At 49.9% G+C, this 27,606-nt stretch overlaps 2 protein-coding genes across 2 annotated transcripts; both read right to left on the reverse strand.

Annotated features, from left to right (window-relative positions):
* Window positions 1–1,364: 1,364 nt before the first annotated feature.
* On the reverse strand, window positions 1,365–15,273 carry PIGR (polymeric immunoglobulin receptor). Its single transcript, XM_082778228.1, has 11 exons — window positions 15,058–15,273; window positions 8,718–8,813; window positions 8,161–8,493; window positions 7,455–7,784; window positions 6,506–6,829; window positions 5,783–6,097; window positions 4,536–4,869; window positions 3,887–4,005; window positions 3,582–3,707; window positions 3,415–3,473; window positions 1,365–2,595 (listed from the first exon to the last, which is right to left on the reverse strand). Exons 2-11 carry the CDS (start codon window positions 8,797–8,799, stop codon window positions 2,464–2,466), a joined length of 2,154 nt encoding a protein of 717 aa, XP_082634354.1. The 5' UTR covers window positions 8,800–8,813; window positions 15,058–15,273; the 3' UTR covers window positions 1,365–2,463.
* A 1,161-nt stretch (window positions 15,274–16,434) lies between these two features.
* Window positions 16,435–20,503, reverse strand: LOC309886912 (uncharacterized protein). Its single transcript, XM_082778229.1, has 5 exons — window positions 20,334–20,503; window positions 18,896–19,008; window positions 18,144–18,279; window positions 17,654–17,699; window positions 16,435–17,241 (listed from the first exon to the last, which is right to left on the reverse strand). Exons 1-5 carry the CDS (start codon window positions 20,411–20,413, stop codon window positions 17,203–17,205), a joined length of 414 nt encoding a protein of 137 aa, XP_082634355.1. The 5' UTR covers window positions 20,414–20,503; the 3' UTR covers window positions 16,435–17,202.
* Window positions 20,504–27,606: the final 7,103 nt, after the last annotated feature.

Consider the following 27,606-nt stretch of genomic DNA (forward strand, 5'->3'; position numbering starts at 1 on the left):
AGCCTGTGCTGTCACAATTACCGTTATTTATCCAACTTCATTGACTTTGTAGCCTGTGCAGAGGGTCTTGTGCCTCAAAGCATGCATGATTTACCACAGAGTGGTAAGTTCACGTCTCACCCCTTGCAAAGGCATGCAGCAGGTGAGGGATGGGCCCCTCATGCACTGAGGTACAGGAGCAGGGGGCCAGCAGCTGGGACCACAGTGCAGTCACGGTCAGAGCTGGCAGGGAGGATGCTGCACCCATTCGTTTTGCCTCCTTCACTGCTCTCCAGGAGCTCAGCATCTCGCTCCCGTGCAGGGGCAGCGCCGTGCAGGAGGAGCAGTGCTGAGGAAAGGATGCCTGCAGGCAGGTGGAGGAGGAAGCTACTTTCAAAAGGGAGAGAGTGGGGTTTTCTCCTCTTGGAAGTTTCGAAACCTTAGCATTCTCCTGCAGCTTTATTACTGCTCAGCCCCTGGGGACACTTTCCGAGCGCACGCCTTTCCTATTGCACCAGAATCATCCGCTCACTTCCAGCAACTGCGGGCAGGAGCAGACCTGTCCCGGCCCCTCTGCTTCTTGCAGCACCCGAGCCCCTTCCTACCACGTACAGAGGGGATGCAGACCAGGACAGCTGAGCTAGAGCCTGATATCTGAGCTCCTGTGATAGCGATTGCTGTGCTGGAGGGAGAACAGCAAACCAAACTGCAGGGCTGGGAAGGGGAAACACAGAAATAAATACCAGCCGACCTGCTGCCCTCCTGCTTGTCCTGAGCCAAAATTGTCTCAGCTCATATTCCAGGGAGGTCCATGATGCAGGAATAATTTGGCTATACGGCTTTCATTCTTGATGAAAACTCGGTGTCTGTAGGGTAATGTGAACAACCACTTTCTGACCTTGATGATCTATTGTCCTGTTTTCACTTCAAAATGTAGCTAATATTTTACTAAAGCAGAAGTGTGTTCATGGTGTTACTGCAACGCTGTCGGCTTGGACTCTAGCCAGGGTAAGGATCCTTATTCTTTATATTTTATGGTTTGCTGTCAGGGATGCACGCAGCCCAGACAGACTCAGGGAATTTAATTTGTCTGTGCTGTTTCTGCCCTTTCTCCTCTGTCCCCGTCTGCCTTTCATCAGCTGAGCAGGCACCACTCTGGCTCCTTCCTTGTGACGTGCAGAAACTCTCGTGTTCAGGGAAAATTGTTTCTCTGCTTTGTCACAACTTCTTCATCTTCGCTGCTTCCCAAATTGCTTTATCTGTGGGGTATTCAGCTTTCTGTACCAACACCTGACTGACAGACAGCAATGCCTGTGCCACTGTTTCAAAAGCCATGCGCCAATAAATCATTTTTCTCTGTTTGGTCACCCACTCTTGAGAATAAGACCAGGAGACCACACTTTTTTTAATTACAGCCATCATTACTTCTGCCCGGACAAACATGAAACCAGCCGGGGGCAGCAACCACCGATGCCTGTTGCCTAATCCGTTATAGAGGCTGCTCAATAAGCCGTTGTATTAATTAATGCCATTCTGTGGTAAATTGCTGCTGTCGACGAAAATGCATATGAGGAACATTACTCAGAACGTTCCCCACTCTTCTCCATTGCCCCTTGCTTCTGTGGGGCTCAGACCCTTCTGTGCCATATGCAACAGCAAGTGTCAAACATGCTGGAGAAAGCCAGAGCACAAGGAGGTGAAATCAAAGGAAAGGCACAGACCGAGAGGGGAAATGCTTCTTTGCAGATGCTCTTTGCAGGCAGAGGGCATGGGGCTCTTGGGGCTGCTGGGTGGCAGCTCTCAGCAGCACTTTTCATTGACAGGCTAAAGCAGACTGCTTGCACTTGGAAAAAATACAAGCCAAACCAAACCAAAAACACACCAGTATATTTGTCATGACAAACTTTGGACCCTATTGCTTTTGCGGCGGGCTGATGGATGCCCAACACCAGTCCCAAGGGTGAGGAGAAAGTCCCTGCCCACGCGTGCCCTTGCTGTGACTCTTCAGAGGTGCTTTCCCTGTGCCCTGCCACAGAATGAGAGCCCGCCCGGTCTGCTGAAAGCCGCCTGTATTCTTTATTGGTCGTGAACAAAACCGCTGCAGGCACCCCTGGTCTGTCAGTGCTGCCCCTGGGGGAGAAAGCTGAGAGGGATCAAAAGCGCAAGTCATTGTTGTAAAGGGTTTTTCAGCTACCGTTAGGAAAAAATGGGATTTAAAAACAAAAACAAAAACAAACAAACATCTTCTGGTCTTTGGGAACCCACAGCATCACAAGGGACCCTGGCTGGCCTCAGCCCCTCGGGCTCCTGCCACTGCACCTCCGCGCTCGGGCCTCTACAATTCTGACAAAATCACCGCTCGAAGCTGAATTTAAACAGGAAAAGATCAAGCTATAGCAAATTGTGACAGCAGTAAGCAGCGCAGCTTGCTGAGCCTCACGGCAGAGCCACCCCCTTGCTGCCGCGTCCCCGTGTCCCCTGCCCTCAGACCTGCCCGCCCCAGCCCGGGGGGGCCGCGGCCGGCGCCGCGCTGTCCCCGGGGGCACAGCCCTGGGCGATGGCATTGGAGGTGAGGAGGTAGGTGGAGTAGGCAAGGTCAGCATCCTCCTTGGAGCCCTGCAGAAGGAGAGAGGACAAGGTGAGGGACACGGTGAGGGACACGGTGAGGGACGTGGTGGTGGGTGGCAGGGGAGGGGGCAGCACGCGGCAGGTGCATGCAGAAAGCATTTCCCATCGGGGATGATGCACACAGGCTGGACCAAAAATGCCCATCCTTGTTGATTCTCAAGGCACGAAATGGCAGCAAAAGCGATTTAATTAAAAGCATGGGGAGCCTGGCTCTGATGAGGGCCTCTTTATTGCTCAGCTCTGGGCTCTTGGCACTGACACCTGTACATAGCCTGCGGTTAGGGACTTCTAAAAAGAAGTGCTCCGACCTGGCACCGTGTGTTAGTGCGGAGTGGTGCTGCACCAGCATGGTCTCTCCTGCGGGGAGGGCAGCTGGGGGCAGGCAGGGGAGTACTGGGGACACTGGAGCGAGCCCCAGCCCTCGCAAAGGCAGAGACCCCCCTGCCTGCACTGCCTGCGTGGGAGCCCTGCTTTGGGGAGAGGCTGGGGAGTGCTCTGGCCTCTGGCCATGTGCTTGTCCCAGTGCTTTATAGCTACAGTAAGGACCATACCCCGACCTTCCTGGTGCTCCCTGAGGCTGGCTTGATGTAGTTTCAAGCAAAGAGACTGCTGCTAGTGTCTCTGCTAACACATGGGGTCAGGAAAGGATTAAGGTGCCCCATGGAGGCAGGTGGCCTGATCCAGGCATGATGGGGAACCTCCTTGATAAATGAAGCCCAGGGGCGTGGGCAGCTCCTTTGGTGACGCTGCCGGGGCTGGAGCTGTGCTGGTGCCTGCCAGGTCAGTGGGTGCACTTCTACCTCTTACCCTTTTTGCCTTCTTTGTCTCAGCTGCGCTTTCAACGCTGGCTGTGGTGGTGATGAATTCTGCACAGACAGAAAGGGAGACGTTAGGGTGTGATGTTCTGGTGGCTCCTGGGCTCTCAGGCTCTGCAAGCCCCGAGGCTGGGGGCAGCCCGTGCGCCAGCACCGTACCGTCCCCTCCCAGCTGAGTCTCCTGGCTCGCTTTCATGCAGGCGTTATCATTTGCCCCGTACTCCTTCACGCTCTCGAAGTCCGACATGCTGATGTTGGTTCTGTAGCTCCCCACGGACACCAGGTCTGTTCGGAGGGAAGCGATGAGTCCCCAACGTGCCCTCATGCAGGCAGCCACTGCACACAGCAGCGCCAGGAGCAGCCCCAGCACGCGGGGACTGCTGCAAGCAGCCGCTGCTGCCTTTGTCTGAATGCTGGGGCCATGTCCCAAATGTCCCAAGGGACTGGGAAGGGCAGGGGCTCACCTGATCTCTTGAGCTGCCGGTATTTAAACACAGCAAAAGCTGCACCGAGGACGACGACTGCTGCGCCAGAGGAGGCCAGGGCTACAGTAAGGACGTTGGAGCCAGAACTTTGTTCAGAGCTGCAGTGGAGGGAAAGATGGATCACTAAGCTGTGAGAAGCAGTTTTATTGGGATCATTCACAACTGAATAACATATGTAAATTTCTAACTGTTGAAACTCCATATAGAATGGTAATCTGAGCACAATGCAGTTCAGTTTATGAACTGCATCTAAGGACATCATAAGGAGATAAGTACAAATGTTGGATGGAGGTAGTGCCAAAATGGCTACACTAGCAGCTTGGTTGTAAATGTGCAAAGGAAACCTCTCTAATCTTGACAGAAGCATTTTTAATTATTTTCTTCTCTACCTGGAATTTCCAGTCATTCCCTTCTGAAATGATATCTTTACCTGGGCTAGATATTAATTTCAAGTCTTGCCTTTTGCTATGACTTTTTTCTTCTTTTTTTCTGAAATTTTGAGCTTAGTTCTTCGGGGAAAAATAATTTATCTGTTGCTAAACTACACATGTGGTATGCAGTGTGTTAGCAACAAACTAACGTAAACTTTGCAAAACTAAGTAGTGAGGGAGGCTTGGGAAGGACTGACCTTTCGGAGGCAGCTGCACTTTGCACCCCAGCATCGCTGAAGGCTCTCCCCTGGGGAACAACGCCACGGTCGGCACTGCTGGGCGCCGCGGCATTGCTGGGAGCTTCAGCGTCACTGGGAGCCACGGCATTGCTGGGAGCTTCAGCATTACTGGGAGCCACGGCATTGCTGGGAGCTTCAGCATTACTGGGAGCCACGGCATTGCTGGGAGCTTCAGCATTGCTGGGAGCTGCAGCATCACCAGGAGCCACGGCATTGCTGGGAGCTGCAGCATTGCTGGAAGTGTCCAAATTCAGGAGCCCTGGGCTGAGTTCGGCAACTTTCTCTGCATCCCCTAGGGAAGAAGGGTGATTAGTTGCAAGCGGCAGTCTTGCAGGGAACATATTGGTGCATGTGGAAATGCGGTGGGTTGGGGCTGTACCTATGAGGCTCTTATTTTAGAATGAGATTTAGAGATCTGAAATCTTATTCCAAATAATCTATTGGAAAAATCTCAAGCAGGATCTCCATGCCTGTACTCTCCTAAAAAATCTGGCATTTCTAAGTCCTGCTTCTAGTATTTCCAGAACAAATGTTGAATATTTGGATTACTTTTGTTTCTATCTCTTTGCCCACCAAAGACATTGAAAAAAGATTGTTTCTCTCTTTTCACTTTGACTACCATCCACTTGGGACAGCTGCCTGTGGGATCTCTAGCACTAGGCTGTACTTATTCTGCTCTACTTCCAATAATATCCCTTCCCAAGAAAAATGTATTCTGTCTAAAATACTCCACTGAAGCTGAGTCCCTTGCTTGTCCAAGGGGAATTGGTGACAGCCCTTCTTAGTATTTTGCCTAGTATTTTCCCTGTGAAGATGAATGAGCTCCCTGGAGTGACATGCAGCTCTTCATGTGACAGGTGTCTGATGATGCATAATCTGCGTGATGCTACGAATTATAATAGCAGTAATTAGTAAGGATGGGGTTGAAAATTGTATGGAAGGAAACGTGAGACTGGAGGGCTTTTTTTAACAGGGAACAAGGTGGGGGCAGAAACGGCAGAGCGGATGCAAACACCTATGGTGTGCTGCACGAAATCAGGGTGATCTTGGTGGCAACTGGTCTGGGAGGCTGTCTGGAAGGGAGCATTTTTGTTTTGAGGTGCTGCAACCTAGTGGATGCGGAGAGCATTTCCCTCAGCAGAAGGCAGCGTGATTCACACCAAGAGAAGCAGCAGAGCCCCAGCGACCCTTCCCCTGGGGCTCACCTCCAGACACCTGCAGGTACACTGCCAGCGATTCCCCGTAGTGGCCGTTGTGCTTCACCCCGCACCAGTACCACCCTTGGTCCGCGCTGGTCACCAAGTCGAAGGTTAGGACGAGTGTCTTGTTGGCGGTGTTGCAGCTGACGTCCACCCCCGGCTGGCTTTGGTCAGAGGCAGACAAGGGGGAGCAGCCGTCGCTGCTCCACTTGCACCAGTACTTCTCGTAGGAGTAGTACTTGCACGGGTAAGAGCACGTTAAATCGATCCGTGAGCCCACTTCTGCCAGCACGTCCTCCTTCCCCTTTAATCCAGGCTCTCCTGTGAGGGCAAACAGAACACCGAGGATGATGCTGGGGGATTTGGCAGTGGGAATTGTAGTCAACAGGCTGCGGGGCTGTTCACCATCTATCTCTAGATTGTGAACCAGGAGATGCCTCTTTGAGGGAAACTGCTCCTTACATTGCTAAATTAACACTAGGGATGCTGAACATACATCTCTGGGTGAAAGCTGTTTGTTTTTTTTTTTTTTGCAAGGCATAATGTTGAAACCTTGCATTTCCATTCTAAGACTGCTGGGGGGGACTGTCACAATATTTTGCCTTGAGATGAGTTCAAAATCGTAACTCAATGTCTTTACCAAAAAAGTGAGCTCTGCTCCATTGTGGAGCTTGGGAGGTTTTCATTCCTACGGAGCAAGCAGAGAACCAGCAATGTGTGAGCTCGTACCTTCTACGATCTTCAGCTCCTTCGATGACTTCCTCTCCCTTTCATCGTTCGTCATGCACCAGTAATAGCCTTTGTCGCTGTCCCGCAGCTGGTTCAAGATGACGCTGAATGTGCCGTTCTGCGGGTTGTCGAACATGGCCACTCTTCCTTCGTAAGTGTCATACACGAAGCCGGTGTTTTCTATGATCCGAGAACACCCATTCTTTCTCCACTTGCACAAGTACTTGAGCGAGTAATTTTTCGCGGGATCATAGTGACAATCAATGGTTACTGAACCTCCTTTGACTCCGATTACTGTGCTCTTTCCTTGAGGAACGTTTGACCCTGGAGACAAAAATACAATGGGCATTTATACGTGTCTAACTTCTGCCCATGTTGTGTTCTCCCAAGAGAATAAATATCAGATCACACAAAGCTGTTTGGTGTCAGCTAACGTACAGCTAGGTGGTGCTGGGGGGTGCAGACGACAGGAGAGCATCCTGGCACTGCCAGCAATTGACCCCCAAGGGTCTGTCAGGCCTTTCCTTCTCCTAAATTCACTGGGTGGTTGTCGTCTCTGTGTATCATCATTTCTCGGTTTCCTTCCCTTTGCTAGGGAAGGCAGACTTTTCCTTCCAGCATCTTAAATCTCAAAGTGACAGGCCTGAGGAGGCAGCTCACTTGTCTGAAGCTTGCAGGCAGAATCTGCCCTCGGGAGCTCTGGGCTCGCTGGGCTGGGGCAGGTGGCTGAGAACTGCTGGGGAAGCTGAGTCCTGACACAAGTCTGAGCTTTATTAGTGATGGTTTCATACACTGCTGGTAGCTGCACCATCAGATAGAAGTTCCCAGATGAAAGGATAGCATAATAGCGCTCCACAAAACTCTTGTTAAATAACGTGAGGCAGTCAGTGATGCTTCTAAACAAAAGCAGAGATGAAAGGAAACAAAACATCGGGAATAGCTCACTCACCCTCGTAGACATGCAAATCCAGCTCCTTCGTTTCTCCAGACTCCCCATAGGAGCCAACCCCGCACAGGTACAAGCCTGCGTCTTCCCAGTTCACCTGGGTTATCATGATGCTGAATGCGCCTTCGGTGTTCTCGTTGCTCAGCAGGGCTCTCCCTGTGAAGTCCTCATCAATCTTCCCATACGTGTCGATGATGTTGCGGCAGACGTCCTTCTCCATCTTGCACAAGTATTTCCTCATGCTGATGGTGTCCGCCCCAAAGCTGCAGGTCATGGTTACGGAGCTGTGCAGCTCCACGTAGAAGAGCTCGGCCTCCTCAGGGACGTTTGGACCTGTGCAAAGAGACCGCTCAGCAGCTGCTTGGTTGGTAGCCGAGTGCTACTTCCCAAGCCTCCAAAGGATTTTTTTTCCTAGCATGGGGTTTCTCTGTGCTGTTTCTCTGTACCCTGCCATGCCATCCTGCACTCAGCAGTTTCCAAGCAAGGTTTGTGACATTATTGGGTTTTATCTCTTAGGATTTTTATGCCAGATTTTTGGTCAGACAGCAATCTGTTCTGTAAAACATTAGCAGAGAAAAACCCTGCTGCTTCCCGAAGGCAGGGAACATCCTGAGCTCTTGGACGCCGTGCCTGGGCAGGCATCCTGTGGAGCTCTATTAAAAAGGGAAAAAAACGTAGAAGAAAAGCAATACTTCAATACTGTAATTACCTTCGGAAATGTCCAGGCTGACTTTGTAGGAGAGCCCTCTGCCATTGAGGCCGATCCCGCACTGGTAGGTGCCTCTGTCTGACAGCACCAGCCGCGAGATGTTCACCACCATGACGCCCTGCTCCGGGTAGTCGCTGATGGAGGCTCTGCCCCGGTAGCTCGGGGATGTGTAGCCGTTGGAGGAGACGACGGTCAGGCAGCTCCGGGACGATTCCCTGCACCAGTATTTTCTGTCGTGCCTGTTCACCTTGGTGGGCGGGTAGAAGCACTTCACGGTAACCGACCCATCGATCAGGCCATATACCTGCCGTGGTCCGAACACGGGGCTTGAGACTGCAAGAAAGCACATTGTCTGTAAATTTTGGGTGTGCTGCTCCTCCCAAAGGGACTGAGCAGGGTGTGCTGGGGCTGGTGTAGGTTGGGGCTGTGCAGCCTCACGTGTCTGAAAGGTCCCACGGCAGCGATGGGCATGGAGGGGGTAGATGTGACCCCAAACCCTCTTTCCCCCTTAGAAAAGCACCCTCTGGTCTTAGCACACAGGCACCTGTTGCACTTACTTGCTGCTTTGGGAGGATATTTGCTTCTTGCAGCTTCAGCTGAGAGGAAGGAGAGCAGGAAGATGAACGCCAGCGAAGTCATTTTGCTTACATTCCCTGGAAAAGGCACAGAAGTTGGCGAATATTCACACTTGTAAAGGGATTAACTGATCGAGTCGCCTAATAATCCATACACCTGGAGGGTAAGAGCTGTGGCTATTAGAGCTAGGGAAAAACACCACATTTAATTACTTTAGTCAAACCATTTAATGTGCAATGGGGAGCTGATGTCTGCGCTTGCCCGTGTTGCTGCATGGCACTGCGACTGCCTGGGGGTCTGAAACCAAGGCAGCAATCCTCAGCCATGTAAAACGAAGGGACCTGCCTTTACCACAAAGCCAGTTAATGCGAGGCTTGCAAGTCAGTGATGTAGCCATTGGAGCAGGATGCCCTGGGGACAGTGGGGATATGAGCAGCACAAGAAACTCTTTTGGCCAAACCAGAAGAGACCTGATTCCAAGTCGGAGGTGACATCTGGTTTGTGAATCAGAACAGCCCATCACAAGGCTGAAGTCCAAAGATGGCCCAAAAGCTGCTGAGCCCAAGCAGGCCGGGAGTTCAGGTGGTGGCTCGGAGCTAGGCTGCTCGCTGCCTTGCCAGGATAATGCCACTTGAAATAGTTTGTTGTTTGTGCCGTGAAAGGAAGGCTTGTTCCCTTCTGAGCCTGGGTGCCAAAACCACTCCTTGAGAAAACCTGCTTTTGTAGAGCAGAGTTCCTGTCCGAAGCCAGTATTTAATTTCATACCATTGCTTCCCTGTTTTCTTCAAGAACGTGGAAACATTGGGTTTTTCTTTCCTCGGCTGCTGATAAAGTTAGGGCGCAGAGATTTAAACCCCCTAGAGAATCACTGGTACATCTGGCCAAAACTACTGCACCAAAACTAAATCCCAGCCAAAGTGATGGCTGGTGGGAATGCCAAGCCAAGCTGCCTGTTTCTTGAAATGTGTCCCTAGCCAGCATGATGAATATTTCTGATCTTTCCATGTTTTGTTCTGACTGATGGCCCAGGGAAAGCCAAGGCTTTTAATTCCCTAAGTGGTTTTCCCTGGCCCGAACCAAGCGTGCTGCAGGACACTGCGTGGTGCTGTGGTGAGAGGATGCATTTCTGAGCACAAGTGTTGATCTACCTGTTTATTATTCCAAGCTCTAGAGATGACAGATGCCAAGGAAAGTCTTTATGAATGTTCACAGGAATTTGATTTCAGGGCATTAGGTGACAGGCTTTATTTTATGAGGGGTAATTCCCAGCAGAAGAAAAATGCCTTCGCTTCCGTGTTAAGATGAAAGGTGTTCTGTTGTTCTTTCTTCCTTGTATTGTGATTTCTAATTGCTCAGTGTCCACTTGTCTATGGTTAATAATTTACTCACTGAGCATGAAAAATGCTTTTTCATACATATCCCAGAGGTAGCCAGCAAGGCAAACAAAGCATGCTGTGCCAAAGGCAAACAGCGCGGCACAGCAAGGGCCCACTTTGCCCTCCCGCCCCCGCCGGGCACTGCCAGCCATGGTGGCAAGGGGCAAGGACAGGTCCCAGTCCAGATTTTCCCCTTCTTGGTAAAATTTGTGTGATCGGTTGCTCTGACTGCTTCCCAAAGCAACCGGCTGTGTCAGGGTTACCGACTGCAGCATCTTGCCAGGCAGGGAAGGATTACAGAGACCTCCCTTGGAAATGAAGATCGAGCAGTGTGAAACAACACAGAAAGACGTGTGCAAGAGTGGTGGCAGCGAGGTCTGCGTGTGTGCGAGCAGGACAGGATTTGGGCATCTTTCTCCAATTTGTGCCTATGCAAGAGTGACAGCTCGTGCGTGCTGCCACCAGCAACGCGTGGCTCCGACTGCCCCTGGTCCTGCTGTCTGGCACCAACGCCCTCCCCGCTCGCTGAATGGAGGCAGCAAGTCCCAGCAGGCACAGCCGCCTCTTACGTAAAAAGATCTGCCGGGCACTTGCACACCAACCCACTGAGCGGGGCGAGTGGAAACCCCCTGCCCTGCACGCCGAGTGACGCTGCCCGGCCTCGCCGGAGATGCTGGGGCAGAATTCCTTCCAGCCTGCTGCTAAAACAGCTCCTGCTCCTCCTTGCTTTCAGAGAACTTTTGCTGCTGCCTCGGCTGTCTGCAGTCAGAGCGTGAGACTCAAACCTCAGAGCCCAGATAAGGGAAAGGCTGCTGAGCTGGTGTGAAAGGGCGTGCAAGTAAGTGGCTGTGCAAGGGACCTGCGTTAGGGCTGCTGGTGGTGGGGGGTGTTAGAACAGATGTGGGACAGCAAATGGCTGCAGGGGGTTGTGAGAGAGTCAGGAGGCTTGAAGCAGAGTGTGTGCTGCCTGCAGAGTATCTGGGAAGCGAGTTTATGGCATGGACGTGGGGTCGGAGGCTCTGCAGTGCCCGGGATGGTGCTGGTTGAAGCCCCGAGCTGGGGCAGTGCTGGGAGAGGCTCGGATGAGCAGAGCCCTGTGCTGCTCCTGCCACTTGGCTGCAGCCCCTCACAGCTCTGTCCTCGCTTTTCCAGAGGGGAGAGAGGGGGAAAGTAGTGCTGCTTTGTTTTGTATTGGTGAAATGCTTCCTGGAGCCAGCAGTGGAGGCAAGGCTTCAGTCTGGGCTCCAGATACAGCCCCCACATTATCTGTGTGTGTCTGGCAGCAACAGCTCCTTCAAGGAAAATGCAGAAATTCACCCCAGGCAGTGATGCTGTGACTGGTCCTGGGAGGGCCCTCGAGTCCTTGGGGGGAGGTCTGAGGTCTGACTTGAAGCGTGGGGCTCGTGCAGTGCTCCCAGCATCTTCCAGCAGAAGCCACTTATCCCCCTGCACGGGGGATAATATCCCTGCTGCTTTTGTCGATGCAGGAGAAGGGCTTTTTCTTTGGGATGGGGGCTGGGGGTGCTGGGAATGATGAAGCATCCTACTTCTTTTCCATACCCTTTGCAGCACGGGGTGAGCAGAGAAACAGCCAAGGGGAAAGCTTTTGGCTGCCTGAGTGTGCGTGTGCCCAGTGCTCAAATGTCCATGCTGTGGTCAGAAGGCTGCCCCCCTCCCTGGCACAAACCCCTAGCTCTGTTGCAATGGTGACCATCTTTGGAATAGTACCAGCTGTGCGCTGGGGCTGTACTCATTTCTCCCTCTGTCTTATTAGATAACTCAAATCTTGTTTTTTTTTTTTTTTTTTTTCTGAAGTGGATTTGGCTCATTTTGCATCATCAGAACTTCTGGCTTCCTCCTCTTCCCTGTCCCAAAGCAATGTATTGAAGTTTTACAGCACAAAAACTGAACTCAGCAGGCAGGATTCTGTCTTCAGGACTCCAAAGTCCCCAGGATCAGGGCAATGGGACTGTCCCGAGACACTTTGCCAGGCAGGGCTGGCTCCAGTGTGCTGCTGTTTGTGTGTAATGCAACAGGGGTTGCAAAGATTTATGTTGGACAAACTGAGAACAGGACAGGCTAATTATTAACAAAATTAATTCTAGCCAATCAAGATATTTAGTTGTAATATGCTTTAAAGCAGAAGATACAGCTGTTACCAGGTAAATGGAGTTAAATCTCCCCTAGTTGCCCCCTTACATGCTCATGGAGTGGCCGTGTACATGACCACAAGCTCGAGCAGCTGCTCAGAACCCCACAGAGGCCAACTGCAGAGGCATGCGAGTGCAAGAGAAATCTAAAGCATGCAAGCACTCGAAACCTAAATATACCTATGCCACAACAACAGGTGACTGACTACTCATTATGACCTGCTTCCATAATTTGGATTTTGTTGGTTTTTCCCTACCACCTCAGTGCGTGAGAGCTCGGTGCATGCACATGCCGCACTGAAGGTGCCAGTCAGGCTTTGCTGGTTAGCACGAAATTAGATCTGGATGTGCTGCAAAGTGGGTTTGGTGCGAAAAAAAAGTGCAAATGGGACAATTGCAAGGTCCTTTACAACCTAATGGCCTTTTTTTGCTTTGCTGCAGGGTGTTGGGACATTGGTCTGGAGTAGTTATGGCATGAGGCATCCCTGGGCTTGGCTTCTTGGTCTACCGTGTGTGGGCACTTCCCTGGATCCCCCGTGCTGAAAGCGTTGCAGGGGCTGTCAGGGTTGGGACCGTCACCTTCCTCTCCAGCTGTATGGCAGGCCTGAATTCTGAAATGATGCTTTCAGGTTCCTGGCATAAAATGCTGGGGGAGTAGGGGCTCTCAAACCATGTTAGCTCTTCTAAATATTACAAGACCTTCCCTGGGTTTCCACGGTGCTTTTGCAACTCTGAGCGCTCAGGAGGAATGTCTTCAGATATATAATGGTGTAGAGGAGATTGGGACCTGAACTGAGTTATGCAAACGCAAGCAAGCAGCTGCTCTGACTGGGTAAAAAAAAAAAAATCAGATCAGTTCCCAAATTCTGCTGTCTCAGCTGCTGGGTTGAGCTTTGAGAAACTGGCGCTCTCACAGTGCAGCTTGCCAGGGATCAACAGGCCAATCTATTAGCCATTAACTACTGCTCTTAACAACGACCAGTGTCAAGGATGTGCCATGGGACCAATGAAACACGAAGAGTTCGCTGCCACACTTCTGATTTCACTGCAGGAACCTTCTGCTTTGCGGAAAGTCTGCTGGTATTCCTGCATTTAGGGAACAGCGGACAGAATGGAGCAATGTGCATTTTTGCCCCTCAAATCCTTTTAAAGACGGACCCACTAACACCACGAGCGAGCTGCACGGATGCAAACTGTTGCAGACGTACGTGGCGCTGAGCAGCAGCACCAGGACCGGGCAGTGAGGAGGGACAGGGGCGCTGGGGCGATTCGTGGAGGCGCCTGGCAGCAGGACACAGCAGCAGCCGTCCTGCCGGGGCTCTCCACATCCTCCTAAACTGCTGCACTGGCGGCCGTATTGCCAGAGTTATTTGCTGGAGTGGGAGGGGAAAAGCCAGCCGTCCACTTGGATAGCACACGCTCATTGTGCTCTGTGGAGGTGAGCGAGCAGTGAGCTCCTGAAGATAAAAGATCAGGCTGACCTAAACACACGCAGAAAATTTCTGGTTCCAAACTGATGCCTGCTTTGCAACATGGAAAGAGTAAACAGGATGTGCTGATTTTATGATAGGCTGAGCAGAGATAGCTAGGCAGATCTGATCAAAAGTTATCAGGACTTACAATGAAATCTACCGTCTTTAGGAATTTCTGCAGTGCTGTAACCTTCCTAGCTAAGAGTCTGTGTTTGTTCCAGCTAAATGCTGTGCTAAGCGAGCACTATATTCTGGAAAACAAATGGAAAAGACTGGCCAGATAATCCTTATTAATGACTGAAATTTCCACTGAGGTTGTCCTGATGACCTAATTTTAAGTTCCCGTAAGCTGTTAGATGCACCATCTACTGATCTGTTGCTCTTCAGATAGGATTCTCATGGTTCACTCGTTTCTTACTGTTTGTTTCTTGAGCTGGAAAGTGAAACCAACTTTGGCACTATTAAACTGTTATTGTAGCGTAAAACTATTAATATTCCTGGAATTTGTGCTAACCCAAAGGCAATTACTGTACTGCTACGGAGTGTGCTGTAGAAGTTTGGGTGGATGGAAAGCATCAGAGCACCCGACCTTAGCAGCAGCACAATTGCAGTTAGGAGGTATTTTTTCACTGTACTTCAGACAAAATAAATCAGGTCCTTCAGGAAAGTTCCCTTCCAGAGTAAGAATTTGGGCCTGCAGAAACCCACCCCGTTGCTGTGGTACAAGGCAGAGGAGTCTGTCAGCTTTGTCTCCCCTGTTTTAGGGCTCTGTGTCCACCCCATGCCCTTATGCTGTGGTATCTATTTATCTGCGTTTTAACTGTACACGTTTGGTAGCTTTTCAGAGCTCTTTCAGGAGTTAGCCGTACCAATTCCCTTCCTAAATTTTCAAATCCGTCTCCTTATGACCATCTCAGTGCTATGATACAGAAAGCCATAATGACCACAGACTGAGATGCAGCAGTTCAGATTATTGCAGTCGTATTTACTAACATTTGTCATTTTCTATGTTAAAACATAATGCAAATATTGTAATGATAATTACCTTATAGCCAGAAAGGGAAGATTAAAAGTCTAAGGCAAAGAAGAAAAGGTAAAAATTACAAGCTTGATCCTATTTCTCTGACTGTCTTCTAAAATAAAACTCTTTCTCCTCACCAGCAAGAGCTTCACGTCCATTCACTGCTGCTTCAAAGCGAGTTCCCTGCGCACATGTGAGGGGAAGGGACCTGAACTGCCCCATGCTTTGTGCTCTGCTCCTTCTACATCTTACAGTGCAAAAGATTTCATGCTTTAGGAGGAAAATGAAGAATCATTACTCACACTTCAGGTTACTCCTGCAGACTGTTTTGCACTTCTTGCTTTCTCCTTCAGGCTGGCTTTGCCGGTACCGTGGCAGCTGACCCCGGGACCTCCTGGCTGCGTGTGGCTGTCTGTCTGTCCTGCCTCCCCGCTGTGGCTGGACACTGAGCTCGGGCAGTGCCAGCCTGTTTTAAATACTCCTCGTACCTCCAGCCATGCATTCCCACCTGTTGTGCCTTAAAGGAATAGCATCCGAGAGCCTCGCAGGTGCACGGGGCGCCACGTGGGAGCGGGGACAGCCAATGCCCGTCCCGGCACCGCTGACACTTGGCAGGGCAGCGGGCGCACGTTGCTGTTTGCCTCCTGATTACACCCTCCCGTTGTGCAACCGAGAGTGGGCTCTGGCCTCGGCCGTGGGCGCTGCCCTGGCACTTCCACTGCCTTCGGGCAGGATGTTTGCCCAACGCAGCCAGGTTTGGGGTCAGGAACATGGGTAGGCTGCTGCTGTGCCGGCAGTGGGTACCCGCAAGGCAGCTTGTGGCTGCCCTGCCTGCAGAGCAATAGTTTTGTAGGGAAAACCTGTGCAAAACCATTTTTTTCCCACTGTTTTTCCATTTTGTTTTTGGAAAGCAGTGTCCTAAGCAGGCCCAGGCTCGTTGTATCTCCTGGCAGAGCAGGTTGGCCTCGCTGGGAGGGCAGCTCTGCCCCCAGCCCCTCTGCCTCCCCACCGCCCCGTGGGCAGAGCAGGAGCCCACGTGGGCCAAGGCTGGCTTCGTCTGTGCAAAAAGAGAACATGGCAAATTCTTCAAAATGAAAAATCTGCAGGTGCTCTGCTGCCATCTTCAGCTTTGTTGCTTTGCTATCCTGTACTAATCCTTGTACTAATGATTCAAAAGCAACCATTTCATTTAACTTGGGGGGGTCACATGAAGCTTTTCTCCTCTACGCGTAGGGAAAGCTGAGGAGTTCAAGCAGGACGGCACCTCTGGGCAATCCTGCCCTAGCTGAGAGCTGGTGGGATCCTGACCTGGGGCTGGGACATCTTACAGCTTGTCAGACCCTACAGCCATCTGGAAGCACCTTTCCTCTCGCCGAGGGTGCCGAGCTCCTCCGCAGGAAAGCTCAGCCATTGCGGCAGGGCAGGAGCTGCCGTGGTGAGCGCGGCCGTGCCCGAACCCACACGGGGTGCTCTGTGGGGTCTGGGATCGGGTCCAGCCGTGGTCACTCTCCCCGGCAGGAATAACACCCGTCCCTTTGCAAGCCATGTCCTTCCCACCACTGCTCCTCTGGCCGCGGCTGGCATGGCTGGCTTGAGTTCCTGGGCATGGAGTTGCAACTGGCCATGATAAACACAGGTGTGTTTGCCTTTCCTACAGCTCCCATTCCTGAGGGCGCCTTTCCCTTTTGGATGCCAGGGAGTTCCCCACCCGGCTGCTCTGGCCCTGCAGTTTGCCCCGAGATGTGCAGAAGCACCGAGGAAGGCGGCATGGCTGTGAGCAGAGGAAGAAGCCCTGGCAGAAACCAGCCCATGGGGACCTGCAGCCACTTGTGAATCTCGGGCAAGAAGAGGTAGTCCCAAGTGGGGATTAACAGTTTCTTTAAGCAAGCCACTGTCTTCGCCCTTGAAGTTTCTGGTAAAACTGATCCATTGTCTCCAAACAAGATGGAATTACGCAAATATATTTACTTGCTTTAACAGACAAGGAAATGTCCTTCTGCCAAGTCACAGGTTCCACAGCACTTTGGCATCTCCAGAAAACAAACAACCCCTACCTTGCTTTTTTGGAGGAGCCAAAGCGCAGTTTACAGCATGGCATGTAACCTGAGCATGCAAACCAAAGCTACAGGTTTGGTCTGAGCTTCCTTCCCACCAGGAAGCTCAGCTGCTACAAGAGGCATTAAGGGCTGCACACAGGAGTAGCTTGGTTAGATGCCTTGTTTAATTCTCTACAAACCACAGACAAGTGACATTTGGGCAGCCTGCAGTGATTCAGATTTGGACCTGCTGCACGGGATACTCAGCTTCTGAATGGGGAGCAAGGAAAATATGCTGCTGTGTGCTTTGGGGTTTATTGTGATGCCTCAGCTTTTGATAAAGAAGCTCTGGTCTTATGTATGGAGTGGATTGACAGCAGGGGGATCTGCCTTATTTTCCTCAAGTCTTGATCAATTGTGCTGAAAAGTGTTTTTTTCCTCACAGGATCCCTGTAAAAACAGAAGAAAAGCTGTTACCCTGGTATTGCCTCTGCAATATTTTTAATGGTGTTTGTTTTTATGCCTAACCAGGTATTTTAAATGGGTCTGATATTTCAGGAAGTCCTGAGAACACAAACTATTTTTTTTTTTTTAAAAAAAAAGCACGGGGTGGGAGGGGACTTCTGGAATCCACCCTCATACTCCATTTAAGAGGGCAGTTAAGCCAAAGTTTTTGAACTACTATTACACCAACTGATTATTTTTTTTAATGGAGGAGAATGCATTTCACTGATACGAGTTTCTACGAATTGTGGATATTTTAAATTATCTTCCCAGGTGTTTTCTGTAAGAGATTCTTGCTGAAGATTAGCTCCATGACAGCCCCACTGCTTTCATATTTTGCCAGAAGACAGACACTTACGCATAAGCTGGTCCTCCTGAACCTTCCAAGGATAGCATAGATTATCCTGCAGATGTAAGGCAAAAAAAAAAAAAAAAGAATATGATTGCAACATAATGAACAAGAATTGCTTCTGCATAATACTGCAAGAGGTTCCAAGTAATCAGATTTTGTTGGAACAAGCAAGCAGGAAGAGTGATAACATGCTTACTATGTGTAGGCAATAAGTTATCATCAATGCTATAATAAATTTATAAAGCTCATAAAGGATTAAATCAAATTATTTTGAAATCTATGGCTCAATGTCTGTTGGTAAGGAATAAGGACAACAGTTCCACATCCAATCATCTATCCTGGATTGCAGGGTTGCAATTCCTGGACTGCAAACCCAACGTCTATCCCGTGGAGACATTTTACACGTTCAGTGGCAGATACTCTGCCTAAAATATGGTTTTACTCTCTTCTACCAAGGGAGCCAACATTTGCAGCACCAGTTTCAGAAAACACCCACCGACATTTGCTCGAGTCTGTCTTGCATCCATTCGCTTCGGTTGGGCTCCCAGTTTCCTCCATTTTCTCTTTCGCGGGGTTTAGACCAGCCTGAACCAGCACAGCTTCTGCATGTCTCAGGGTGCTTCTTTCTTGTCCTTAACAAAAAAAATATGCTTGCAATGGAAGGCAAAAGCTCCTCTAAAGCCTATTTACATTTATGAGCATGTTGTAACAGACATTGGATTAGTCTCATTGTTTCCCGGTTTCGTTCTTGTAAATAATTGTATTTTTATTCACCATTGTTCCCACTGAAGGTTTTTGGCCCTAAATTTCTAACCAGAGACACAGCATGTTGTAGAATAATGTATATGTATAGTTTTTTGACAGTTTTTAAGAAAGAGTTTTGGGTATGTCTTTTTCAGCTGTGCACTGAATGGGCTGGATTCGGCCCCGTGGAGCTGCCCGGCTCACAGCTGCTCGCACAGCACAGGTCCCTGCCCTTTATGCTCAGGATTTCCGAGCACTCTTGGAGCTGTAAAACTGTTTGTCCGATGCACAAAAAACAGCCACGCTTTTGGTAGATCTCCACAAATTCTGTTTCCTTCCTTTGCTTTTCATTTAAGCATATTAAAACCCACCTCGGTCACACCGCCAGCAAAATGGATGCGTGTCTCTCGAGGCAGAAATTGTCAGTGAGTCACACTCTGGCAAGAGCCAAGCCCTTGCAAAAGGATCAGCTGCAACCCAAAAGGTGGTGCCTGGCCGACTTACCAGTCTCCTTTTGAAGCTTTATTTTGGCAAGGATGAGAATAGCGATAGTGATGAAAATCAGCAAAAGCAGAGCCGACAGCACAACTGGGAGCAGGTGTGATTCACCCGATGAGCTGGAAAGATGAACCGTCGGAATTAAATTGGATTTCGCGTTAAAGACCGGGTGGTTGAATGGAGGCTGTAGATTTTACACCAAAGAGCACAAAAGAGTTATAAACAGACTGAATCAAAGGAGAACAGTCAACAAAATCAAGCAGAAATGAAATTGTTTGATCTGGAGCTTGGCTTATGAGGAAGTAATTTCTACAGCTACCACTGCTCAGCCATGTGGGGCTTATGCTGCCTGATGAATTATCCCCTCCAAGAGGAAAATGTGCTTTTTTCATCATACAAACTCCCAAGCAAGGTTCAGACTCTTTCTTTGCAAGTTTTTGTAGGCTGTCATGCTGTTGCAGGGTGTCTACGTGCCATCTCCTTGTGAAAATGCCATAAACGCTATCAGAGCTCAACATGCGGATAGAGCTTTGCCAGGAACGGTGCAAAATCCGACCCTTTATACAAGAGCGTGACTTAATGTAGGTAGGTAGCATGCTCCTGCTGGCTGGATGGTAGCTAAATGTGGTTGGGGGAGGCAGTGGATGGGGAGAACAGGGTTGTAGAGACAGCGCTTTTCATGCTGGGGGGGCAGACGCAAGCGTGCAGAGGGGCTGCTCGGGACATTGAGCTGGATTTGTGGACTGTGGTATTTCTTCAGTTATGACTGATACTGCAATATCTGATACATCTCTGCCAGCTATGCAAATCACTTTACCTGGTACTGGATGGTGGCCATAGCCGGGGTGAAGGGTCTAAGGGCTGCTCGCAGCCGTACTGGCTAACAGGAAACCCAGAGTTAAAATCACCAGGGGCAAACTGGCTCTGGGGTGAGCGGCATGGCGTTTTTAGAGAAGTCCCATGGAATAATAACTGGCCAAAATAGCTCACAGCTTTTCGATTAATCTTGTCCAAAGATAGGTCCTTATGCAATGCAGAGCACTCAAACACTGCACTGGGTACTGGCTGCCCATGATGACTGGGATGAGGTGCGCCATGAAGTATGTATCAGCTACTGATTTGCCAGCATTATTGCTCAAGCCTAATGTTTCCTAATGTCCTGTCTCCACACTAACCAAAGGAAAACAGACAGGAGCACATCTGTTGACTCTGGCAGCTGATCTACAGGACTGACCAGCACCAGAAGATTTCGAGACCAGTTCAAAGATCCTCTCCACAGATGGACATGAGATAAGCTTGCCATCTGCTTTTCTAATTACACCTATTTTCTATCAGAGTTTATAATTTGCAACCTCTGCACAACCTAAGTAGAGGCCAGGGGAATTGGGCAGACGGGTGCAAACCACCAAATTTGTGTCTCGGAGAAAAGTGTCCGTGAGCTTACCTCTTGTGATAGATGCTGCTGCGGGAGGTCACCGAAGTGCCAGGGGGGGCAGTGGGCAGCTGGGTGCCCGTGGTGCCCATGGTGCCTGCAGTGTACTTGGTGCCTGCAGTGTACGTGGTGCCTGCAGTGTACGCGGTGCCTGCAGTGTACGCGGTGCCTGCAGTGTACGCGGTGCCTGCAGTGTACTTGGTGCCTGCAGTGTATGTGGTGCCTGCAGTGTACGCGGTGCCTGCAGTGTACGCGGTGCCTGCAGTGTACTTGGTGCCTGCAGTGTACTTGGTGCCTGCAGTGTATGCGGTGCCTGCAGTGTACGCGGTGCCTGCAGTGTACATGGCGCCTGCAGTGTACACAGTGCCCGCAGTGCTCCTCTGTGTTGGCGTGCTGTAGGCTGCCAGGCTGGATGGCAAAATGGGGTTCATAAGAGTGTATGTTTCTGGGTTTTGTGAAGTGCAGGTTCCTGCAAAGAAAATGATTTTCAGGCTTGAATACCCATCTTTTTGCAGAGAACATTCTAGATTTACCAAAAGTTTGTGCATTTCACCTTGCAGTTGATGGAAAAGGTATGCAGCATGATATGACCAAACTCTAGCATTTATATTATGGAAAGCAATTTGGGAGTGCTAATGAAAAACCATTAATACTTGGCAAAAATTCTTTCTTCCACCCCACTACTTCTGTCTTTGACAGCTGAGCAGTGACATGGATCTATGTATTTATGTGCTGCAGTCTCTAAAGCTGTAAGGTAACGCTCAGCTTGTCTGCAGCACAAAGCATTTGTCTCCACGGTGCACACGCTGTGCTCAGGTTGTCATATGCTGGGTTTTGCTTCATAAATAATCAATAATATAATTCAAACAAACCAAGTTCCTGCTGAAAGCTCAGCTTGCAGCCCCACCTTTACAAACTTTGCCATCCTCTCGGTTACTTGCCAATACCTGCTTGTAAGGCAAAATGTAGAGCAGAATTTTCTCATGGCACCGTGACGTTTATGCATAGAGCAAAGCAAAACCTACTCTTGTGCCCGTGAAGGAGTAGGGGGAAGAATGATTAAAAAACCCAAAGGGATTATAGTGCTCCTAGCTGCCCCGTGGCCTACCCTTCTGGATGAGCAGCTTCACAGCAGACGTGTGCTCCGTGTGCCCGCTTCTGGCCCCACACCAGTACCACCCCGCGTCGTCCTCTCTCAGGGGGCCCATCACCACGGTGTACGTCCCCTTCTCCTGGTCGCTGCTGGCAATCCGTATGCGCCCTTCGTAGGACTCGTGCACGAAGCCGTCCAGGTCCACCAGCAGGGAGCAGCTGGCCGCCTTCCACCTGCACAGGTACTTCGTCTCGTAGCTGCCCTGGGGGTCGTGGTGGCACCTCACTGACAACGAGCCTCCCACCATGCCGCTCAGGAACTTCGGGCTCCTGGGCCGGGAGGAGGCTGCAGGTTGGGATAAGCCATCAGCATTAATGTGGATTAATTAGCATTTTGTGCCCTGCTCAGAGGCCATGAGGAGCCCCCAGGGAATCAGTGCCCTATCCTACCTGTGGTCACCTGCAGAGCCACGTCCTGCAGGCTGTCCTGGCCACTCAGCCTGCCCGTCCCACACCTGTACAGCCCCGTATCTTTCTTTCTTAAATCGTTTATCAGCACTTTGAATGCTCCAGAGCTGTCCTGAGGGGTGATAAAGATTCGTCCCTCGTAGCTCTTCGCCACATAGCCATGGGTGTCGGCGATGAGAGTGCAGCCGGCACTCCCCACTTTGCACCAGAACCTCTTCGTGCCATTGCGGCTGTCCCCAGGAGGACAGGAGATGGTGACGGAGCCACGGAGCTCCCCGTGGAGCAGCTCGGCCAGCCTTGGAGCACCCGGGTCTGTGGGAAGAGAGCGGGTGGGTGCTGTCACACACAGCCAGGTGTGGTGGTCCCCTTTGTGTGGGTCAGCAGCTGCTCACGGTCACACCTGGGGGTTTATGTCTGAGTGTTTAATAGCAAAGGGCAGAAAAACTGGGTACCAAACTTGGACTGGGTCACCCTTTATCCCTGTTCCAGCTGCCATACCTTCTGAAACCGTCAGGTTCAGGCTGATGTAGAGGTCCTTGTTGGTGCTGCCGATGCCGCAGCGGTAGGTCCCCGTGTCGCTGCTCTCCAGCTCCGTCATCGTCACCATGAAGGTGCCATTCTGGGGGATGTCCTCGAGGGACACCCGGCCCATGTGGCCTTTGGAGACGTAGCCGGTTGTGGAAACGATGGTGTAGCAAACTCCATTGCTTGCTTTTTTACACCAGTATTTCCTGTCATGCTTGTTGCTGGATGTGATTGAGTAGAAGCACTGGTGGGTGACCGACCCACCAACTGTGCCTGCCAGAAACCGGGGCCCAAACAAGGTACTCGAGACCGGCTCTTTGTGGGGAAAGAAGGAAACAGAAGTTTGTTAGAGACAGGCAGGTTCTCCCCTGGCAAAATCAGCCCTATGCCTTCGTGTCAGTGGGGGGCTCTGAGCAGCACTGGTGTGATACCTGGCTCCGAAAGGCCAATGCTCATTTTGGACACGATATTTTACTTTCCTTGACTGCCCCATTACGAACTGTGCAGGTGGGGAAACCCTCCAGATCAGGGTGTCCAGCTCCTCCGAGGGCAGAGCTCCCACCAGCCCTGACCCTCCTGCCCGGAGTGAAGTGTCAGGGGCAGCAGTCAACAGCAAACAGCCAGCGCTGACCTTTGGTGTTTGCAGACTGCCCGTTCTGGCAGCTTTCTTCCCCCTGCAGCTGCGTTGCGCAGGCGGCCGCACGAAGTGTGGAGCAGCGGGGTCCTGCCCGGGGCTGAGCCCATGCCAGCAGGGTTTGACCCGGCCCCATTCTGCAGCCGGGGTTGGCTGCTGCTAGCAGGGATTTAACAGGAGCTGTGCCCCTGTCCCCTGCACCTCCAGATTCGTCTGTTCTCATGGTAGGTGGCTGGAGGGTTTCTTGGCGACTCACCTTGCAGCAAAGCTACAAAGAGAAGGAGAACCTCCATGTCCACCTTCCTCAAATGTTTGCTCAGCAAACTTCCAAATCTCACTTTGGACGCTGGATTTTGCTGATGTCTCTGTTACCAAACAGAAGAGAGATTGTGGCAGTGATCTGCCAAGGTTGTCTCTGGCACCCCCTTGACGCAGACCACCCACGTCCCTCACAGCTCCCACCCCGGGACATGGCGCAGTGCAAGATAAGAGAATTTTAAAAAGAAAACAAGTGCTCGTAGCCATCCTGCATTAATCCCCTGTTGTTTGGGCAGGATGGTCTCAGACATTGCTGGTAATGAACACTCAAGGGCAGCCAATGCTCAGGGACCACTCTGCAGACCCGGCACCGCAGGCGTGTGAGCACTGGCTGAGGGTGGGCACGCACGGAGGGGTTTGAGGACCATGGTGGCATTTGCCAAAGCAGCACCAGGAGCCACAACACCTCACCAGGACCTGCAGCCAGCCTCCTGCAGCCAGACCTACTGGCATCATGCTATTTTATTTTATTTTATTTTATTTTATTTTATTTTATTTTATTTTATTTTATTTTATTTTATTATTTATTTTGTTTTTCTTCCAGTGCAACAAACGTGCTGCAGCTCTCGGGAATGCCAACAGCACTCCTTTAACACCTCCCACCGAATTGCAATCATCTTTCCTCCCTTTTTATTTTTCTTCCCTGCAACTTCCTGCAGAAAATCTTTGGGCAGATTGCTGCTATCTGCTTTCAGATCTGAATAGAAACGGTGTTTGAGTGTCTCTGATTAGGAAAGGAATTACTTCCTTGTCTGGGTTAAAAATTGACTTCTAATTACTGCAGTTTTATACCAAAGACTCCCTACTAAAATTCTTTGTTTAAGATTTGCATAACCCCCACCATGGTTAAAACCTTGGTAGGTACAAACCAGGTGATTTATTTCGTGCTTGTTAACACATTGAGATCACTTCAAAGCATTTTGGAGATATGAACAAGGAAATGTCAGAAGCACAAAGCCACTGTGGGCCTTATTCCCCGTCACAGTGCAGAGCTGAGCCCTGGCTGCCAGCGCTGGTGGTGGTGTCTGGGGCTGGGTGCCCGCGGGGGCCACGCTTCAGCTGCTGCCCACCTTGGTCTGCAGGGCACAAGGGGACACGCAGCTCTCATGCTCTCTCTATGCCTGGCTTTGGGGGTGATATGCATCTCTCCTGGAGCTGCAACCCTCCCCAGCCGTGGGCTCTGGGCTTGCAAACCTGGCTCCCACCCAGCTCTTGGCCTCAGCTCTCGCGCTGCTGGTAGGAAGCGTGGGTCAGGGCAGCAGAAACGGGCTCTTCCCCTTTCAACACAGGCAGAAGCGCTGTGGTGGGGCAGCTTCTCCACTATAAACCACTACAGCTGAGCCAGCACCTTGCTCTTTTCCTTGTTTTGGGGCTGGGGACATGAAGAGAAGTCCTAGCACCCCAAAATTAATGAAGAAGGTGCTGGTTTTGCCAACTAGAGGCCGAAGTTCCATCATTTAGCTGGCCCAGCTGCTGTGATCCTGGTGTTCAGGTTAGCATCCACACAAGCCTTGTTTTCCTAAGCAGATGAATTCTGTGCTGGTGTGAATGTGCTAAATTCATTCTGGCATCAGGCCACGAACAACTGAGATGTGAAGTGTCTGCAAGCCCACAGAGCTCCTTGCCTCGCTCAGAGGTGGGTGCCACACTTGCACAATCACCCAGCTGCAATCTCTAAAGATCAGGGACAATTAATTCACAACCCCACTCATTCACTCCTCCATTTCCCACCCTGCAGCAACAGGCAGGGTGTTAGCGAAGAGCCTGAGCCGTGCCCTCCAGGACCACCATGAAGGGCTTTCAAGCTGCTAACAAGGAGATTTCACTTTTTCCAGGAGAAAAGCTGGTCCAATTATCTTGAGTAACTTCAGCTGAGTGCCAGCCCCGCTCATTCAGCCCTCAGCATGAAATGTGTGCTTTGGGGGTTATTTACAGCATCCCCTGGCAGGGAGCTGCAGGTAGGAGATAGCTGGCTGGTGTGCAGGCAGCTAGCCCACGTTGTAAATGACTTATGGATTAGATGGAAGCTAAAATAAAGCACCTTCAGTGAGGTCTTTTTCACCTGCCTGTCTGTGCTTGCAGCACTGTTGGGTTACTGGGCTGCTTTTTTTGTGCTCTCTGTGAGGTCTGTTGTGAAAAATCCTCAATAGGGGGAGTACTGATGTGGGAGAGTGGACTTGGTTTCCTATCGATGACACAGAGCTGTCAGCTAAATTTTAAATTCTTATAATTTCAGGATTTAGGTGAGGGGGTGTTTTGTTTTTAACCAGCAAAATAGGCATTTCTCACCCCAGTAACAGAGCAGAAAGTGAAAAGAGAGACAGAGTTATAAATCCTGGAAGAGCAGGCCTTACTGAGAAGCATGGATTTTTTTTCCTGACTTAAATTCAATTCTGTTGTGTGAAAATGTTTATATGCACAGTTTTCTTCACCTATCTGATTAAGCCACTACCCTGCTACCATCTGAAGTAAGCTAGCTGCTGTTATGCACTAACTGGACAAAGGGTCTCTCTGTGTAGGTTTGCAGAAGAATTTGCCTCATCTACCTCATTTTTTTGTGTGTTCTTTGTAAAAAAAAAAAAAAAAAAAAAAAAAAAAAAACAACAAAAAAACACAATATAATTTATAACTTACAAAAATTGGTTACACCAGCTTAAAAAATATATATTTCAGCATAAATGATTTACGCTACACTTACTGCTATAGAAATAATCACCTTAAATATCAGATCTGATGCACATTGTAAGGGAAATCCATCAAAGTGGCACATAAAAATGCTGCCTGATAGCATTATAGTAATAGTAAATAGTAAATTAAGAACAAATTGAGGATCACCCACCTGAGGCTAAGATGCTTCTGCTGCTGGAAGTTTTCTCCTGCACTGCACTCCGGTTTGGATTTAGTCTAACGAAGTATCTTGCAGCTCAGATGGTCTTTGCTCCGTTCTTGATGTTAAACTATTTTTTAAAATATACTGATGTCCAGAGTTAAGAAAAAAGTGAGTGTATTCCCTTTTTAAAATCCAGGCATGCCTTGCCGAGCAAATTGGAGATGGCCAAAATACTTAGACAATGGTAGAAGTGCCACCAATGTACTGAATGTGGAACCTGAAAAATGTTCATTTTTAGCCACCAAGTGATGTGGGTAACATCATGGAAGAAAAATAATGAAGAGGTCAGGAGCAGAAATTGCGAAGTTTGAGAGGAGTTCCCCTGTTTTACAGAAAACTTGCAAAGATTTAACACCAAATGACTGCTTCTAATCACTAGCAGTGAAATGTGATTGCTGGGAACTGCTCCCAGGCAGAACTTAACATAAAGAACAAACTTTGTGTGTGTTACCTCAAACTTCTGCAGTTTGAATGAACCTGACTGCAGTAATCAGCTCATGCCTGTCCTCTGGTGCTATGCTCTGTACGAATACAGGATTAAAAGCTGTTTTGTGCCCCGATGTTTGTTATAAAATTATCCAAGTAGGAAGAACGTAGCAAGTGATGTCCTGTTGATAAAAGTCCTGCCTAACTAACATGTTTGATTGTTTTTTGGTCTGTTCTTTTTTTTTTTTTTTTTTTTTTTCCCTCTAGTAATTCCTTTGCACTGCAGAGCATACTCAGATGCCTCTTCCACAAGGACATCACCTTAATAACCAGAAAAACTCTATTCAGCCTTCACAATTGTATAAAATGAATGTTCAGACTCTTTCTTAAGGGGTTGTGGGGTTTGTTTGTTTTGTTTTCCATGCACTGCTAATCTCTGCTTGCAGGGCTCCATCCCACAGGTTCACCCCATGTCCTCACTTCACTCAAATAGCCTGAAGAAGTCACCCCAGGAGCTCTGGAAGCGGCCAGAAGCTGGCTCTGGGAAGCTCAGGGCCCTGGTACCCAAGAAGCACAAACCAGCCCAGCTCTCCAGTGCTAAACACTGCTGTCTTTCTGCTGTAATTCCCAGGTAGGCAGCTTCAGTTACAATCATGTTAATTGAAGAAAATTATATCAGAGCATTGCTACATAGCCCGACTGAACCAAATTGCCAATCAGTGAAGTAGATCAACATTGAGAAATCAAAGCAGCGTGTCAGTAAGGCACAGACTCAGGAATACCTTTACGCTCAGTAACTTGCCATTAACTGCTCTCTCATTTTGCTATGCCTCAAACATTGCATATTTAAAGTCAGGCAGTCAGGGGGTTGCAGGGCCTCAAGAAATGCACCATCATTCCTTGCTAAGCCCAGAACTTTGTCGAGGTGCAAC

The sequence above is a fragment of the Aythya marila genome (assembly GCF_965140915.1).
Source record: "Aythya marila genome assembly, chromosome: 24".
In the NCBI taxonomy this organism is placed as follows: domain Eukaryota; kingdom Metazoa; phylum Chordata; class Aves; order Anseriformes; family Anatidae; genus Aythya; species Aythya marila.